This window comes from Schistocerca americana, chromosome 8 (genome assembly GCF_021461395.2).
Source record: "Schistocerca americana isolate TAMUIC-IGC-003095 chromosome 8, iqSchAmer2.1, whole genome shotgun sequence".
NCBI lineage: Eukaryota > Metazoa > Arthropoda > Insecta > Orthoptera > Acrididae > Schistocerca > Schistocerca americana.
The window spans coordinates 522,412,005-522,431,858 of record NC_060126.1 but is presented as its reverse complement, the minus strand read 5'-3'; the positions used below and the strand labels follow the sequence as shown (position 1 = coordinate 522,431,858).

General features: G+C 44.8%; 1 protein-coding gene across 1 annotated transcript in view; it reads left to right on the top strand.

The window, feature by feature from the left end:
- The window catches only part of LOC124544788 (glucose dehydrogenase [FAD, quinone]-like), a 116,117-nt gene that overhangs the window by 64,760 nt on the left and 31,503 nt on the right, over positions 1–19,854 (top strand). Inside the window, exons 2-3 of the mRNA XM_047123469.1 lie at positions 12,732–13,075; positions 19,170–19,378. Of these exons, the coding sequence (XP_046979425.1) occupies positions 12,734–13,075; positions 19,170–19,378 (551 nt within the window). The 5' untranslated portion in view covers positions 12,732–12,733. The remainder of the gene's footprint in view (positions 1–12,731; positions 13,076–19,169; positions 19,379–19,854) is intronic.

Below are 19,854 nucleotides of genomic sequence, written 5' to 3'. Positions count from 1 at the left end.
TTGCCCAATAGTGCATATTGTGCCGGTTTACGCTACCGCTGTTGGTGAATGACGCTTCGTCGCTAAATAGAACGCGTGCAAAAAATCTGTCATCGTCGCGTAATTTCTCTCGTGCCCAGTGGCAGAACTGTACACGACGTTCAAAGTCGTCGCCATGCAATTCTTGGTGCATAGAAATATGCTACGGGTGCAATAGATGTTGATGTAGCATTCTCAACACCGACGTTTTTGAGATTCCCGATTCTCGCGCAGTTTGTCTGCTACTGATGTGCGGATTAGCCGCGACAGCAGCTAAAACATTGGGCATCATCATTTGTTGCAGGTCGTGGTTGACGTTTCACATGTGGCTAAACACTTCCTGTTTCCTTAAATAACGAAACTATCCGGCAAACGGTCCGGACACTTGGATGATGTCGTCCAGGATACCGAGCAGCATACATAGCACACGCACGTTGGGCATTTTGATCACAATATCCACACATCAACACGATATCGACCTTTTCCGCAATTGGTAAACGGTTCATTTAAACACGGGTAATGTATCACGAAGCAAATACCGTCCGCACTGGCGGAATGTTACGTGATACCACGTACTTATACGTTTGTGACTATTACAGCGCCATCTATCAGATGGCGAAAAAAGTGATCCAACTAAAGCATTCATATTTCTATACGTACTACACGAATATGAAATAAAAAATGGGGGGTTCCTATTTAAAAAAACGCAGTTGATATCCGTTTGACCAATGGCCGCGCCATCTAGCGGGCCAACCATAGCGCCATCTGGTTTCCCCCTTCAAGCTAGAAGAGTTTCGTTCTTTGTAGTTTTTTCGTTTGATGCTTATTACGTGAGATATTTGGCCCGGTCACTATCAATGGACCACCCTGTATGTACGGAGATATTTCCAAACAAAACCTTAGACCACCCACATGATTCGTCACCATCAATCAGTAACATTGTCTTACATGCGTGAATAAGCCACCTCCATATATAAAATCAAACGATTTCTGCGCTACTGCAATAACTAACTCGCTGAAGTCCTCCGTTAAGACTACCACCCACTTTCGTCCAGGACCTTAAGAACACAAAGCACAAAATCTCTTTCACCCACCAATCTAGAAAGTCGTAATTTATCATTATGATTACAAACTATAAATCACAATGTGGAATGCAGGTGCCACATTCCTCCCCACTCTCGTTCAAGAGCAAATGCCAATAGCACTGCCACACGACTCGGTATTGGTGGAAACCTAGAGAAGGCGTAATCCTGTTTTACACTAGTAGCTCCTACTGACCACACTAAATACTTTTAAAAGTGATGACACCAAGTCTAACTCTCTTCCGGTAGATGCATGTGGACTATGTTTTCTTTGGGCAAAGCTCCCTCCCTGTAAAAATGTTATCTGCCATGCGAACAACTCTGTTCACGTAATTCACAAGGAAGTTTTAATTACGAAATCTGCAAACTAAATGGAAGTGCAAGTCTCTCGAAAACAAACTAATTATACTTTATAAAAATAAATCGTCTAAGATAAATTCAGTTCTCATCAAGTAATGCCCTAGTGATAGTAACTGTTACGTAAAAACCAAGGCTCAAATTACCTTAAGGACAGCCGCGCTTTGAAGATACTAGTTTATGACACGCAACCCAGCAGATGCTCAGTTCTCTAAGGACACTTGTTCTGCGAAGTTTATCACCACGCAAGTTTGGCCTGATAACAAGGCTAACTAAACTACAGATTTTCTCACATTTGCAATGAGAGAAAACAATAATATCCCAACGAGACACAGGGTTTCTGGTAAATGAATCAATTAAATTAGGATCCAAGGAAAGTAAGTCACCAAATGTAATTGCACTCTGCTGCGGAATGTGCCCTTATTTGAAATTCCCGGAGCTTGAAAGGAGGCGGGAGTGAGCCCGGGGAGAAAGTGAGGCTTTGAGGCCGGTCGTGAAGCGTGCTCGGTCAGCAGAGCATTTGTGCAAAGATTTAAGTCTCACTCCGCCATACAGTTTTAATCTACCAGGAAGTTGGAAAGTGAATTACACTGGTGAAGAGACTGAACGCGGGTCGTATCAACAAAAGGGATTGCTATTTTTATTTTTTGTTATTCTTTCGTTACATGCGAGCGGTTGACAGTGTTTGAGCCACTAGGTTGGCTTTACGCTTTGCCCAGTACACTTCCAACTATTCACTCTCTTTTGCCTTCCTTCTGCTGTCGAATTTCTGCCCTGGCTTCTTGGAAACCTTCTCAGTTTTTCATTTTGTTTCTACATTTTCTCCTGTCTTCAATTTCTTGATTAATTATGGCAACTTCTCCTCCTGCCTTTTAATGTTTCGAAATGAACAGTTCTTCTTGTCAGTCTATTAGGACTCTTTCTTTGAATGTGCCACTGGAACGTTACACTTATTCTTCTAACCTCATGTCTATTTTGTTTTCCTTCATTCACCTTTGTATTCTCTGTTACTCCTCAATTCAAATGTATCTACTGCGGTCGTATTTCCTAATAAATGCCTCAAACCTCTCTCTTTCTTTTTCCTGATCTATCCGTTACCTTTATTGAAAATAAATTGGTACTTATGATGCATGTATGAATTCAGATAGTATTTTTAGTCAATATTTTCATTTCTAGAGAGTAGTTTCGATAGTGTGGTCAGTTGCTTTTACTTTTATTTACTTTTTTATAGCTGACGCGCTGTCGTGGGCTTTTCCGTGGGTCAGAGGAGGGAGGTCACAGCAGTTCTAGGAATTGTCCGCAGCAGCGGCGAAGGCTTTCCCCATTCAGGAAAGGGTGGCGCAAGAACAGCGTCGCATCCGCCACAAGGCAGCGTGCGGCAATTACCGCCCGGCAGAGGGAAGTCCACACGGACGGCTCTGTTACGTGAGCACCAAAACACACACTACTCGGGAGAGGGGAGTTTAGAGGCGCCGCTGTCTGGCCACAGCGAAAATGCAGACTCTGTAGGAGGTGGAGTGCGGTTTCAGGACCCACTGCCGTCAGAGAGCGAGCCAGACCTCGGAGTGGGCAAAGACTGCACGGGAAGTCGCTCGTAGATAATCTGAAGCCATGAAGAGATTTAGCTAAACCAAGTAAAACCTCTGTCTCGATTCCAAACGATGATTTTTAGTCACATTGATCGTTTTTCTTACATTTAACTACTAATGTCTGCTGAAGTCCTACATTTTCTTTCTTTCTCTTTTCTGAGTCGTCACTGTTCTAACTGATTTGATGCGTCTCGCGAAGAATTCCTCCGCTGCGCCATCCTCTTCATTTCACAGTAGCACATTTAACTTACGCCCTCAGTTATTCGCTGCATACATTCCAGTCTAGATCTTCCTCTACACTTCGTACCCTCTGTAAGTAGGCTGTTTAGGTTTTCATATTGGTAACGCCACGTAGCGCTCTGTATGAAAATCACTGGCTGTGCTGTGTGCAGTCTGTGGCTGGTTAGCATTGTTGTTTGCTATTGTAGTGTTGGGCAGCTGGATGTTAACAGCGCGTAACGTTGCGCAGTTGGAGGTGAGCCGCCAGCAGTGGTGGAGGTGGGGAGAGAAATGGCGGAGTTTTGAGAGCGGATGATCTGGACGTGTGTCCATCAGAGACAGTAAATTTGTAAGACTGGATGCCATGAACTGCTATATGTTATGACTTTTGAACACTATTAAGGTAAATACATTGTTTGCTCTCTATCAAAATCTTTCATTTGCTAACTATGCCTATCAGTAGTTAGTGCCTTCAGTAGTTTGAATCTTTTATTTAGCTGACAGTAGTGGCGCTCGCTGTATTGCAGTAGTTTGAGTAAGAAAGATTTTTGTGGGGTAAGTGATTGATGAAAGGTAGAGATTATTGTTAGTCAGGGCCATTCTTTTGCAGGGATTTTTGAAAGTCAGACTGCGTTGCGCTAAAAATATTGGGTGTCAGTTTAGTGTTGATCAGAATAAGTAAAGAGCGAAATGTCTGAGTACGTTCAGTTCTGATCAGCTGTTTAAAGATCAATTAATGTAAGAGGTATATCAGCACAGTAATTCATTAATTTTTCAAAGTGGACGTTTCACCTCTACAGTTCCCTCTAGTACCATTGACGTTACACGTATTACCTGATGACTGTTTTCGTTATGTTCCTTTCTTCGACGATTCGCAGAGAATCTCCTCATTCCTTGTTAGTCAACTCGATTTGCAACATTCTTGTACGCTTCGATTCTCTAGTGTTCCATTTTTCCCACTGGCCATGATTCACTACCATAGGATTCTGTTTTCCAACAGTACATTCTCACAAATTTCTTAGTCTTTGCCGGTACTATGTCCTCCTTGCTTCGCCCGTCATAGGTTACTTTGCGTCCCAGGCAGCAGAATACTTTAACTTCGTCACCACCAACTTTGATGTTAAGTTTCTCATTTCTGCTACTCCCCAAGGTGAATGTGACCACGAGAAAAAGAAGCTCTACAGCACTATCATAAAATAATTAAAGCTCCTCGCATTAAACTGTTCGTCGCGGGGTATTATAGCGCGACTGTTTCCAATATCGAACTGTGCCCTTATGCATTCTGAAGGCTCATGAAACTGTATCTTCTAATTCGAATAATTTACAGTCAGGTGTAAACAGCAAGTGGATTTCAACGGAAATGCCACTGTTACAATACACAAAGAAGCTAATTTAACGAACGAACGCCTTGTATTTAAAATTATTCAAGATAGCAAAAGAAAGGGTGCAAAAGTATACTTTTGAATGAAGCAAATACTTTCGCATTTAAACACTATTTTTTTATAATATAATTATATGTTATCCCCATCGTTATTTTATATCTCCTTAAAAGATGATTACAACGATATATTCCTTGTGAATTTCCGCAGTGAAACTTCCGGCGAAATACGTGGAAACGCTCCAAGTGTTGAAGTGAATGCATCGATACTTTCTAAAATGAGACGGTAGGTGTTTCACATATTTTCTCACTTCACTATGATCGTTCAACTTGCTACTACTGTTAACTTATTACTATTGCTCCCAAAGTGCTACTATAATAATTACGTTTCTCGTTTGTTCAGAGATTTTTGTGATAAATGTGTTACTTGTTAGTCCAGAAAAGTGTTAGTTGAGCTGAAATTTGTAAATTTGCGAATGCGACAGAGTATTTTAAGCTGTTTGCTTCAACTTTCGTTTTCGGCGGTAATGCGTTTGACGTCATGAAAACTCCATAAAGCATATTTACAACATTCCCTGATTCACAGTTTACACTAGACACATTGTACATGTATCTAGTTTCTGGATGGGGGCAGATATCTCGTACTCAGTAGCCTATGAGGTAGGTGTGTGTGTGTGTGTGTGTGTGTGTGTGTGTGTGTGTGTGTGTGTGTGTGTACTGTCGAAACATATATTGTTTAACAGAAAAAGGAAATTGTTTTGTCCAATGCAGAATCCTTACTTTTTTTCGAACCAAGGCGAACTCCAGTAGTGAGCTTTCTGAACGAATCTCCTCAAGATGAATGAATGTCTGTTCTTTACAATTTGCGTGACGATTTAACAGCTATTTCAAAGCCCACTGAGCAGCCAGCGTGGCCCATGGCAGTACGCTTGTCGCTGGCGGAGTACTGGTTATCCATCATGTTTCAGTGTTTCTGGCAATACATATCGACAGAACGAATGTTGCAGTGGACTAATTAAAGAGCGCTCTACTGAATGAGCACGTCAAATTCCTTTTTAAAAATAGCTTCCTTGTAATGAGAAACGAACCGACTCACAATCGACAGCGGGCGCCGCGACAGAGATGTGTCTGGGATGACTCGCGCTACACGCTGCAAACACAAAATTTCACACATCTGCCGAAACACTAGAGAAAATTCTCCTCAAGGCTATTAAGAGAGGTGCAGAAAATAATAACCATTAATGCGGGAAAAGGTGTAGCTGATAGATGTTGATAAATGTCGAGAACGTCTCCGCACTGTCTCATGAAGTAATTGCATGTTAGATGCTTACTACGGATTCTTCTTTCATACTGGGAGGTTGACCTCGGCGGCTCCCTGATGCATGCTAGCGGAACAGGCTGTAAAAGCCGCCTCAGTTGGCTACAAACATACCGCCATGAGTTAATTGTCGGGTTCTCGAGTGACATAATATAACATTTGCTACAGTCAGATTTCCCGTAGCTTCGAGGAGAATGCGATACTGTTCGACAGCCTGATTTTGGACGCACTTTTACAAATGCCTCCATCCATCCATCCATCCATCCATCCATCCCTTTCTTACAAAACTTTTGTCTCCGCCATTTTTGAAGAATTCCTTGAGACGACGTTGGCAGCATCCTTCCAGCACAACTAAATAATGGCTGCATTATATTATGCGTAGATTGTGTGACGGCCGCATTATTCACAGCGATCAAAGCTTCTTGGATATAAAGAAGCGATATCACGAACTTGTAGGTGCTGCTTTCCCCGTTTTTCATTTGGTAGTGTTAGGGCATCAATTCAGCACTTCACTACTAGAGCACAGATCAAAGCAGTACAAAATCTTTTTCATAAAGTTTTTTTTAGTGAAAATTAGAAGCAAGAACACGAATGGCGGGTGTTAACTTCACTCCCTCCAAATGAATTTCGCCGACCTTTGTTGGACTTCTTGCAACACGAGATCGCAAAAGCAGGAAGGTAATGTGTTCAGTACAGAACTTCATCTCTTGGAAATGCTTTATCATATTTTCGTACCAAATTGAAGTGATGAGTAGACAAGCACTCGTACCAAAAGTTTGTGAGGCTAAATAAAGACAATAGGGTATTCAGCGAAACGATTTCGTGAACATGTCATCTTCAGGAAGTCCTTCCCACCCGAACGTCTGTGTTACATTGACTACTCTAATCCTTTCTGCCGTATCCGGGTATGGTGCTTGAAAAGGTTCACGTTAATTTATTTTTGCCGCTTTATCTTGTAATACCGAGCAATGTCTCTCTCAATGTAGGGATAAGTCAAATATATTTTATGGACGTACCCATTCACATTTTGTTACACGTGTAATAGGGAATAGAATACATTCTCACACAGAGTGTCTCCCACGACTCTATTCACGTCTGTATATTTGCAGTGCAAACACATAAAATTCATTGTATGAATTACAACTCTGCTACGCTCGCAAATTACGTTCAGCCCTTCGTAACATTGTCATGTTGATTTACGGCGCCTTAAGTCACGACACAGAGCTCTCAGTTTTTAATGAGCCGAGTATTCATCCTCCACGTTACGAGCAAAGAGAGCGTAGAGCACACGACAAGTGGGAGTTTATTGTTCGTTGATAGTAAACAGCAACTCGGCAACGACCGGCAGTAGGTACTCACTGAATACGGTGCCATAAATCAGAGGAGCTCTTGCTCAACCAGACGTCGAAATGAACAATGGCCTGGCAACGTTCTCTAAGCAAGTTCAACTGCAAACTCAGCAATTTGTCGTTTACGTCGTGCGAGGTCTGTCCAAAACATCCTGGAACTTTGTCTACGAACTTTTTCTGCGCTTACCTTTTAATTATTGTGCCTGGTCGCCTTCGAAATTCTCTCCTCCAATTGATACACCGCCCCCAACGCCGTTTCCACTCCCGGAAGCAGTCTTGGTACGCCTTTTGCTGGATCGCACGAAGCGCCGTCTGCGAATTTTCTTTAAACTCGTCTATCGTTGCAAATCTGCGTCGTTTCAACGGGGTCTTCAACTTTGAAAATAAAAGAAGACTCAGGCATCAGGTGAGGAGAGTACGGAAGATGAGGCAGCTCAGTGATTTCGTTTTTTTGTGGAGTAGTCACGCACCGACAGGGATGGATGTACGGGCGCGTTATCCCTGTGCGAGAACCGTGAGTTGTCTCGCCCCATTTCAGACCGTTTCCTTCTCACGTTTTCTCGCAGGCGTCGCAACCCGGTTCGACAGTACCGTCGATTAACAGACAGTCCCTGTGGCACGAACTGCTGATGAACTTATGTTTCAAAGTCAAATAAAACTATCAGCATGGCTTTGACACTTGACCTGACCCGACGAGCTTCCTTTGGTCTTGGAGAACCTTTCCTGATCCATTATGAAGATTGAACCTCGGCCTCAACATCGTAACCGTAGACCCACGTCTCATCACCAGATGTGATTCTCTTAAGGAACATCTCGTTCTCACTTGCGCGATCCAAATGCTCTTCACAGACTGCGAGGCGAAGGACTTTCTGGTCTTGACTCGCGAGCCGCGCGACGAACTTGGCGGCAACACGATTCACTCCGAGACGCTGTGCCAGGATTTCATGACACGTTCCAGTTGAAATCCGACAATGTCTCCGACAGTCGGTCTTCGATTGGGTTAGGCACACATTACCATAGGTTTCATGCATTACTTGGTGTCCCTGTAAAGTTTTTGAGTGTCCCGCAAAATTTAATGTACACGCGTTGCTCCTCTAACTCCGCCATCTCGAAATTCGCAAACTATGCGACACAACGTTCTATCTACTCAATACAGTACCGCAGAATAACTAACAACAGACATACAACAATGAAACTTCCGGCAGTTACTCATTAAACGCAGGCGTGTGCAGGGATGCCAACGGCACTTCGCTGCAACACACCATTCGCGCGAAATTACGAATGTTCAGAAATCTTTTGAACAGACCTCATAAATGGTTCTACCGCATTTCATTGCCACTCGTGTTAGTTCGCTTAAAAGTAACAACAACTTGCTTCCGCTTGTCTGATTCACGCTAAGACATTTCGTCGTCAGTATAATATGTTTTGCCCCCGCTGAGGTAAAATATTCATCCTACACTCTCGTTAAGAGAGTCACAAGACGAACTCAGCGCTCTTTTTCTTTTCTTTTTCCTTCCCCTTCCTACCGCGCATAAAAAAAAGGTTGGTATTACGACGAGAAACTTACATCACGGGAGGGAATACTCAAGCGACTTGCGCTGAAAGAAGAAGCTCATTGGGGAGTTCGTGTTTCTTCCTCTGCCTGTGGGTTACAACCTAACATTCGTTCCAGCCAGTCTGTCAGTTACAATCATGCTACATCTCTGTTTTTAGATAACGAGGAAGAACTTTTATAGCTATTAGAAATATATAAAGTATACTCTATACTCCGTAAGATCAGGACTCGTAAGGGCCAACGGTACAGACCGACCGCCATGTCACCCTCTGACGATGGGCGCCACTGGACACGGATGTGGAGGGGCGTGTGGCCAGCACACCGCTCTCCCGGCAGTGGTCAGTTTCCGTGACCGCAGCCGCTACCTGTCACACAAGCAGCTCCTCGGCTGGCCTCACAAAGGCTCTGTGCTCCCTGCTTGCCAACAGCACTCTGAAGGGAACCGGTGTTTCCATTGCGGCAAGGGCGTTGGAAAATACATAACCTATGATAGTACAGCAATACAATGTATGATTATGCATTTTCATAACAATGAACACAAAATAGGTGATGTTATTAGAGAGATGACGAGATTGGAAATACCATCTAGCTGGAAACTTCTATGATGTTGTTGCTGAATTACATAGAAGCGATGCCTGTGGACTGAAGCTGGATCGTGAATGAGGTTGCAAATTACAGCCTTCGTCAGCAACGAACACCAGTCAGCACGGGAGCATGAACCGGGGACCTGTTGTGCAGGTCCAAACGCAGGAACGCTCGCTGAAAGGTCACTGAGGAGACGCCGTTCGCAGCGCCTTGGTTCACATGGACGGTTAGTTTTTCAAAACTTGCACGTCTGTTTGCCTGGACACGTCTCCGCAGCCATCGTTCACTGCTGTCGTCTATGATGCTATGGTTGTGGATAGCGCCGTTTTTCGATGTACGGTATACTTCAACCACACCGGCGCAGAACAGATAAGTTAGCTCTTTCGGAAATGCTTCTACCCTTTGTCCGAAAGCCAATGATTATGCCCTTTTGGACGTCAGGCATATCGCTCCGTTTCCCCATTAGGACAACGACTGCACTGTTTTCCACGTCCCCTGGATGCGCTTTTTATACCCTCCACCGCTAGTGCTGCCACCTGTCGCGTACCAGTGATTATTGCTCGTTGACGTCGAACATAGGCTGCGGTCACGTCAACGTGACTGGGGTTGGTTGGTTGGTTGGTTTGGGGAAGGAGACCAGACAGCGTGGTCATCGGTCTCATCGGATTAGGGAAGGATGGGGAAGGAAGGCGACCGTGCCCTTTCAGAGGAACCATCCCGGCATTTGCCTGGAGTGATTTAGGGAAATCACGGAAAACCTAAATCAGGATGGCCGGACGCGGGATTGAACCGTCGTCCTCCCGAATGCGAGTCCAGTGTGTAACCACTGCGCCACCCCGCTCGGTCAACAACGTGACTGGGGCTTGTATCCACCATCCACTCGCCTGTCTACATGACCCACCAACCCAAGTCAACTTTACTTCCATTTTGTGCACAACTACGCCTTCCAGTCCAGTGTACTCTATTCCCTGGTCCCTGTATTTGTTTTCTTGCCTTTTCTTGTAGTTCTCATGATTCTTGTCTCCGCAGCCCTCTAAGGAACCACAGTTTCGGAATGGTTACCACTTTAAAAGCCCATGTGCCACTCCTGTAAGCTGACCTTATTTTTCCTTTTCGGATACATCAGAGATTAGTTTTGAAAACCGTGTTTACTTTGCCAAAGCCAATTTTACACTTCCGTTCATTTCTTTTGATGCCCACCTAGGTGTTCACTTCAACGACCCCGAATACAAACAGCAAACTGTTTCCTGACTTCAGTGTTGTAAATGTGTGTGAAATCTTATAGGACTTGACTGCTAAGGTCATCAGTCCCTGAGCTCACTACTTCACCTAAATTATCCTAAGGACAAACACACACACCCATGCCCGAGGGAGGACTCGAACCTCCGCCGGGACCAGCCGCACAGTCCACGAATGCAGCGCCTTAGACCGCTTGGCTAATCCCGCGCGGCTTCAGTGTTCATTTTGTTCTTTTTATACTTTATTTGGATGTCTGCCACGCTCTGCGGCAGAACGCTGGCCGTACCACCTAAAAATGTCGTGAGCTTGTGGCGCTACGCCCCTTTTTAAACACCAGGATGTGCTATGGCACTGAACACTTTCAGTCATAAGTGGAAAGTACTAAATCTTGACGTTAACAGACTTCTTTTTCAGCAGCGCGCCACAACGGAAATTGAATTAACGCGAAGGATTGTTTTGTTTAACTTTCTGCAGGTTCGCAAGCTGAGACAGACGAAGATTCAGTTTTGTGCGTATCAAACAATACCTGCTGGCAATTCTTAATATGCCGGTGGGTGCCCCACTTCAATATTCAGTGACCTTCCAAACACAGATCGTTGGCTCGCTTTAATATTCAGTGACCTTCCAAATTCATCAATGAAATTTGGTTCTCAAATCAAGCACCACATGACGATGACAGACTAAAATAATCACATATTTTCCTTTATCATATTCCATCATATCAACACGCTTGACTGAGAAACACGTCAACTTTCGTAGTTATCGATGTATATTTTCAAATTAGACGCACATGCTCTTAGCATCTAGTTTAAACAAGATCTCATCGTAAACATGGCATTCTCCCATTTCCAAGGTAGCTCTCCATTATTACAAAACATTTCAACAGTTATTTTCATTCATTAATTTGATTTAAGTCAAAGCCGATAACACGCGCCACACAGACATACATTACTAGACTGACAATATCAAATACAAAATCACTGGCACAAATGAATCGCAGCATGGCGGCGAGCGCAAAGGAGATGTAAGCAGCTGTTTATTTACTGATAGTCGTAAGAAATGGGTATAAACGGACATAACTACGTTGCCTTTAGAGTTTCGACATAATGCTCAGTACATTCGTCGTGCTCGGCTATAAAATTTTGTAAAGAAGAAGTTACAACGAAAGGAACATGTCTGAATGCAACCACAACTAGAAACATCTTACGTATTTTTGCATTTGTACTGTATCGAAGCCTAAATAATGACATTAGAATTTATCTTATCTAAAATACCGGCAATGGTTAAATAATTTACTTTTATTTAAGGGGTTTAATAAATCTAGTATTAACAGACGTGCTTTCAACCAGTTTTGATCAACTTTGGATTTTCTTCGAATCGTAGTATGCTCGTTATCAAACTGCTACGCTTTATTTGTCGTTATTAACAATCGTCTGTATTCATTTGAGAGTTTTTACAAAAACTAGAGTCTATTTTAAACGTGTGTATACATAACTTGATGTTCTTTCGTAACTGTAGTCTAGAATGTATATGTTAAACTCAACTAGCACGCAAATACTTGCTCAGCTGCAGCATTTATTTAGACCACCTCGTAAAGCTTGCAACGTCATTTCGTTTCAGGAATCATAGTAGTACCATACACAAACTTGCCTCACCAAATGACAGGCTTCAGTAAAAGACGCGCCTTTGCCAGCCTAGTAATGTATGTATGTGACTCGCCGGCAATATCTTGCCCGCCCGACGGTCTTCCCGCGGAGGGCAACAGCGGCCGGCTCACGGAGAGTGGTGGCGTCTGGGAAGAGGTCGCCGACTGCAAGTTGTGGGGCCTATGCCCGATATGCAACAGAATACAAACAGAACATTGAGTACACAACTGAAACGTATTTACTTACAGCCACAATGAGTAACACTAATGCTATTCAACGTAGGTCATCATACCGGTGTGATATTGACTCACCTGTCAACTGAGCGGTAGGAAGTGTTGTAAATGTCTGGACCTTCCTGTCACGGACGCGGTGAGAGCACGTGGACTGTGTTCGCAGCGATGCCGCAGCCGGCGAGGTTCCGAGCGCGGCCGCTGCTGCTGCTGGCGCTGGTGGTGTGGAGTGGCGGTCGGTCGGCTGCCGCGGCGGACAGGCCGTCCATCCTGGAGTCGGCGTTTCACATCCTGGGGGACCTGGTGCAGCAGGCGCAGACCGAGCCGCGGGACATGGCGGACGCGGGCATGCTGGCCGAGTACGACTTCGTGGTGGTGGGGGCGGGCACCGGCGGCTGCACGCTGGCCAGCCGCCTCAGCGAGGTGCCCGACTGGAACGTGCTGCTGCTGGAGGCCGGCCGCGAGGAGAACTTCGTCATGGACGTCCCCATCCTGGCCAGCTTCCTGCAGGTCCGTAGCTCGCCCGCAGTGGCCGCACTGTGTGTCAAACTCTGTCACCTGTGGTGACTAGCTGATCAGTCGCGACATCACCTACTAGACGCTGCGTATCAGCAACCCGAGTCGTGACTCACTTCACTTCACGGACTGTGCCGGAGCAAAGCGACTGGTAACCCGTCATACAGCCCACTGCTGCCATGGCCAAAGGAAACGATTTGTCCCAGTCTCGAAAAGGTGCTTAGGATGGACAGCATTCAAATACATTTTGTTTATAACAACGGTTATCGAGCTAAGCGACTGTGGATTAAATTACTAGAAGAAATACAGCAACCAGCCACTTTCGGAGTCTGTCCCATCAACGTGTAATATTCGTAGCAACAGAGTGTTTCACAATTCATGTTACAGAGGCTGTAGTGGGAACTTAGTAAATGAAGTTTTACATGGGAACTCGCGTTCAGGAAACGTCATTGAATCACCAGTCTTATGACTGGTTCGATGCAGCCCGCCACGAGTTCCTCTCCTGTGCTAACCTCTTCATTTCAGAGTAGCACTTGCAACATACGTCCTCAGTTATCTGCCAGATGTATTCCCATCTCTGTCTTCCTCTAAAGTTTTGCCCTCTGCAGCTTCCTCTAGTACCTTGGAAGTCCTATCATCCTGTCCCTTCCCCTTCTCTGTGTTTTTCAAAGATTCCTTTGCCCTCCATTTCTGTGCAGAACCTCCTCATTCCTTACCGTATCAGCCCAACATTTTCAACATTCGTCTGTAGCACCACACCTCAGGTGTTTCTTTTCGCTTGTGTCCTAGTTTCCCTATAATCCATGTTCCACTACCAAACAATGTTGTGCTCCAAACGCACATTCTCAGTAAGTTCTCCCTCAAATTAAGACCTATGTTTGATACCAGCAGACATCTCTTGGCCAGGAATGCGCTTTTCGCAAGTGCTGGTCTGCTTTTGATGTCCTCCTTGTCCGGTCCGTCACTGGTTATTTTGCTGTGTAGGTAGAAGAATCCCTTAACTTCTTCGTGACTATCAATCCTGATGTTAAGTTTCTCGTTTTTCTCATTTCTGCTACTCCTCATTACTATCGTCTTTCTTCTATCTGCTCTTAAACAATATTCTGTACCCATTATACTGTTCATTCCAGTCAGGACATCATGTAATTCGTCTTCACTTTCGCTCAGGATAGCAATGTCAGCAGCGAATCGTATCATTGGTATCCTTTCACCTTGAATTTTAATACCACTCCTGAACGTTTGTTTTATTTCCATCATTGTTTCCTCGATGTAGAGATCGAACAGTGGGGCGAAAGACTGCATCCCTGTCTTACACACTTTTTAATCCGAACACTTCATTTTTGGTCGTCAACTCTTATTCGTTTTTGGTCGTCAACTCTTATTATTCCCTCTTGAGTCTTGTACATGTTGTACATTACCCGCCTCCCCACACAGCCTACCCATCCTTTTCCCAGAATATCGAACATTTTGCACCATTTTACATTGTCGAACCCTTTTCCCAGGTCGACAAATCCCATGAACGTGTCTTGACTGTTCTTTAATCTTGCTTCCATTATCAACCGCTACGTCAGAGTTGCCTCTCTGATGCTTCTACCTTTCCTAAAGATAAACTAATCGTCATGTAACACATCCTCAGTTTTCTTTTCCTTTATTTTATGTTTTTTTCCTTGTCAGCAACTTGGATGCATGAGCTGTTAAGCTGATTGTACGATAATTCTCGCATTTGTCAGATCCTGCAGTCTTCGGAATTGTGTGGATGCTATTTTTCCAAAAGTCAGACGCTATGTCGCCACACTCATTCATTCTACACGCCAACGTCAGCAGTCGTTTTGTTGCGACTTTCCCCAACGATTTTAGAAATTATGATGGAATATTACCTATCTATTCTGCCTTATTTGACCTTAAGGCCTCTAAATCTCTCCTAAATTTTGATTCTACTACTGAATCACAAGTCTCTTCTAAATCGACTCCCGTTTCTTCTTCTATCGCATGAGACGAATCTTCCCCCTCACACAGGCCTTGAATATATTCTCTCCATCTATCCGACCTCTCCTTTGTATAATTCCCTTTTAATTTCACCGAAGGTTATTTTGATTTTCCTGTATGCTAAGTCAGTCCTTCCGGCAATCATTTCGTTTTCGATTTTCTCACATTTTTCATGCAGTCATTTCGTCTTAGGTTCCTTGAACTTCCTATTTATTTCATTCCTCAGTGAGACTTTTATTTCTGTATTCCTGAATTTCCCTGAACGTTATTGCATTTCCTTCTGTCATCGATCAACTAAACTATTTCTTCTGTTACCCACGGTTTCTTCGCACTTACCTTCTTTGTACCTATGTTTTTCTTATAGCTGCTGTGATTTCCCTGTTTAGAGATGTCCATTCTTCTTCAACTGTAACGCCTACTGTATTATTCGTTATTACTTTATCTATAGCCTTACAGAACTTCAAGCGTATCTCGTCATTTCCTAATACTTCCGTATCCCACTTCTTTGCGTGTAGATTCTTCCTGTCTAATCTCTTAAACTTCAACCTGTTCCTCAATCCTTCTAAATTGTGATTTGGGTCTATATCTACTCCTGGGTGCGCCTCACAATTCAGAATCTAATGTCAGAATTTCTGTCTCGACGTGATGTTATCTAACTGGAATTTCCGCATAATTCCCGGCCTTTTCCAAGTATACCTCGTCATTTTGTGATTCTTGAGCAGAGTATTCGCTATTACTAGCTGAAACTTGCTACAGAACTCAATTAGTCTTTCTCCCCTCTCATTCCTCGTCGCAAGCCCATTTTCTCCAGTAACCGTTTCTTCCACTCCTTCCCCTACAACTGCTTTACAGCTCCTCATGACTATTAGATTTTCATCTCCCTTTACGTACGTTATTACCCTTTCAATATCCTCATACACTTCCTCTGCCTCTTCATATTCAGTTTGCGACGTCGGCATGTATACCTGAACTATCGATATCGATGATGGTTTCCTATGTATTCTGATAAGAACGACCCTATCACTGAACATAGCAACCCACTCCCAACCATACCTACCTACTCATAACACATCCTCCTCCCGTTATACCACTTTCTGCTGCCCGATACTCGTCTGACCAGAAATCCTCGTGTTCTTTTCATTTCACTTCACTGACCCCTACTATATCTAGATTGAGCCTTTGCATTTCCCTTTTCAGATTTTCTAGTTTCCCTATCATGTTCAAGCTTCTGAAATTCTCCGCCCCGAATCATAGAACGTTATCCTTTCGTTGGTTCTTCAATCTTTTTATCGCGGTCACCTCCCCTTTGTCAGTCCCCCCCCCCCCTCCCCCTCGGAAATCCGAATGGGATCTACTCCGGAATCTTTTGGCAATGGCGAGATTTTTTTTTTTTTTTATACAGGCCTCATGTCCGGTGGATGCACGCTAGAGAGCGTCAAAGTTATAGGCCCCTGCCTCTGTAGATGTAGGTATACACAGGGTGATTCCGTGATGATGTTACAAAATTTCAAAAATGATGGACAAGGATAAATGTATCAATGTGAGGTAAGTGTCCCTGTACCGCAAACGAACGAGTCTAAAGTCAGAAGCGAAAACCGTTGTGATACCTCTGACATATACCAGTAGCCTTTTTGCTACGATTAAATGGCGTGTAAGTTTCAGAGTTGGTACTATGGAGAAAAACAAGAAAATATGTCCCGTAAACGTACGCTCTAAGACGCATACCTGAGGAGCTAGGAGCACTTGTTCATCTTCGCTAGTGTGGAACCCATCTCCTCCACTGACCAAGTAGTCTTCGCTCTTAAGGTATGCATTTTAGAACCCATGTTCACAGGACATTTTTATCTGTTTTGCTCCACACTACATTACCACCTCTGAAAGTTGCCTACCCTACAATCACAGAAACGACCGGACAGGTACATGTATTCAACTGTCAGAAGTATCAGAACGGTTTTCGCTTACAACTTTCGAAATGGTTCAAATGGCTCTGAGCACGATGGGACTTAACAGCTGAGGTCATTAGTCCCCTAGAACTTAGAACTACTTAAACCTAAATAACCTTAGGACATCACACACATCCATGCCCGAGGAAGGATTCGAACCTGCGACCGTAGCGGTCGCGTGGTTCCAGACTGAAGCGCCTAGAACCGCTCGGCCACATCGGCCGGCTACAACTTTCTACTCGTCCGTTTCCGGTACAGGGCTCCTTACCTCAGGCGATACATTTATCTGTCTCCATCATCGTAGAAAGTTTGGGGCAGCACGCTGTATATACATACATTTACAGGCCCCGGCGTCCATAACTTTGACGCTCTCTTGCGTCGTTGCATGACGTTACCCGACATGGGTTTCTATGTAAAACTTGATCTACTAAGTCCTCTCTACGACCTATAGAAATGTGTAACATGAATTGTGAAACTTCCTGTATGTATGATTCAGCATAACTCTGGAACGCCTGAAGCAAAAACAAGCAAACTTTGTACACATGTGATTTACTAACTGGAAAAAAAGTGTAATGTTATGGCTTGCGCAGGCCCTGTTGGAATGAAGACAACAAACCATGCGATACAAAAATGGTCGAAAAGACCGATTAATAACGTCAACCCTTTAATTTATAAAGCGATTAAATGCTCACACTTGAGATGTGTGTGTCCAAGTTGAGTGCTGAATTTCACAGAACCTTCCAGAAGGAAGTAATCATTCACGGAATCGTTAACCCACGACCTTTTGTTCTGAGAAACAGGAATAAACCTGTAACCAGATAATCTCTTACGGCTGCAGCAAATAAAAAGAAATCCTTTAATTGTGACTTGTAGTCGCCATGATCTTTCCGCGAGAGATACAAAGGAGCCAGCAATATACTGCTTGACTCTTCTGGGAACATACGCTCTCGGAATTTTAACAGTAAACCACACCGTAATGAACGGCACCTGTCTCGCAATATCTGCAACTGGAGATGGATGAACCTCTCAATGCTTTCGCAATTACTAAACGAATGTATGACGAAACATGCTTCCGGTTTCCTCTATCAACGAGGAGGATATTAGTGTTTGACGTCCCGTCGACAACGAGGTCAGCCGCGTGGGATTAGCCGAGCGGTCTAAGGCACTGCAGTCATGGACTGTGCGGCTGGTCCCGGCGGAGGTTCGAGCCCTCCCTCGGGCATGGGTGTGTGTGTTTGTCCTTAGGATAATTTAGGTTAAGTAGTGTGTGAACTTAGGGACTGATTACCTTAGCAGTTAAGTCCCATAAGATTTCACACACATTTGAACATTTTTTGACAACGAGGTCATTACAGACGGAGCACAAGCTCGGATTAGGACAGGATGGGGAAGGAAATCGGCCGTGCCCTTTCAAAGGAACCATCCCGGCATTTGCCTGTAGCGATTTACGGACATCACGGAAAACCTAAATCTGGATGGCCGGACACAGGTTTGAACCATCGTACGTCAGTCCAATTTGCTAGCAACTGCATCATCTCGCTCGGTTTACTTCTTCCCTCCTCTATCAGTCCTGTCTGGGACGGGTCCCAGACTGACGAGGAATGCTCAGGTATCGGTCGAACTATCAATGTGTGGGCGACGTGACAAATCCTACAGGTACCTGCGTTTGGGACATTACGTTGGTGCCGGCTGCTGTGGCCGAGCGGTTCTAGGCGCTTCAATCCGGAACCGCGCTGCTGCTACGGTCGCAGGTTTGAATCCTGCCTCGGGCATGGATGTGTGTGATGTCCTTAGGTTAGTTGGGTTTAAGTAGTTCTAAGTCTAGGGGACTGATGACCTCAGATGTTAAGTCCCATAGTGCTCAGAGCCATAACGTTGGTAGTTGCTATTAATAACGGCGGTGAATATTTGTCCGGTTCTAGCCATTTGTCCTGTTACACAGTTTTCAATCCTACGGGCGTGTTCGGAATGACGATCGCGCGTCGTTGAGAGATTTATCTTTTGTCGGATGGGTGAGACACAACGCGTCTTTGGTCTTTACGTGATATTCGAGATGATGTGTGTTCTAGCTGTGTCTTACTGGAATTGTTGCGTGTCTGTCTTGCTGTCTTTGATTTACTGCCGCGCAGTTCTCAGGCACTGTGCCGGTGTGGTTGCAGTTCACGGAAGCGAACTGGAAGTACAAGACGGAGCCGTCGGACCAGGCGTGCCTGGGGCTGCGCAATCGCCAGTGCAACTTCCCGCGCGGCAAGGTGATGGGCGGCTCCAGCGTGCTGAACTACATGATCTACACCAGGGGCAACCGGCGGGACTACGACCACTGGGAGCGGCTCGGCAACACCGGCTGGGGCTGGGACGACGTCTTCAGGTCAGACTGGCTGCCCCTCTGCCACTCTGGCCTCACCGCCGGCCGGCATCGCCCGGCTCACCTCAGGGCTAATCATAGATATCTTTATCCGCTGTGACGCTGTGATGTGGACGAGTGTTGCACCGCTCTTCGAGCTTTCACTTACTTCCCCCTACGTATATACACTCCTGGAAATTGAAATAAGAACACCGTGAATTCATTGTCCCAGGAAGGGGAAACTTTATTGACACATTCCTGGGGTCAGATACATCACATGATCACACTGACAGAACCACAGGCACATAGGCACAGGCAACAGAGCATGCACAATGTCGGCACTAGTACAGTGTATATCCACCTTTCGCAGCAATGCAGGCTGCTATTCTCCCATGGAGACGATCGTAGAGATGCTGGATGTAGTCCTGTGGAACGGCTTGCCATGCCATTTCCACCTGGCGCCTCAGTTGGACCAGCGTTCGTGCTGGACGTGCAGACCG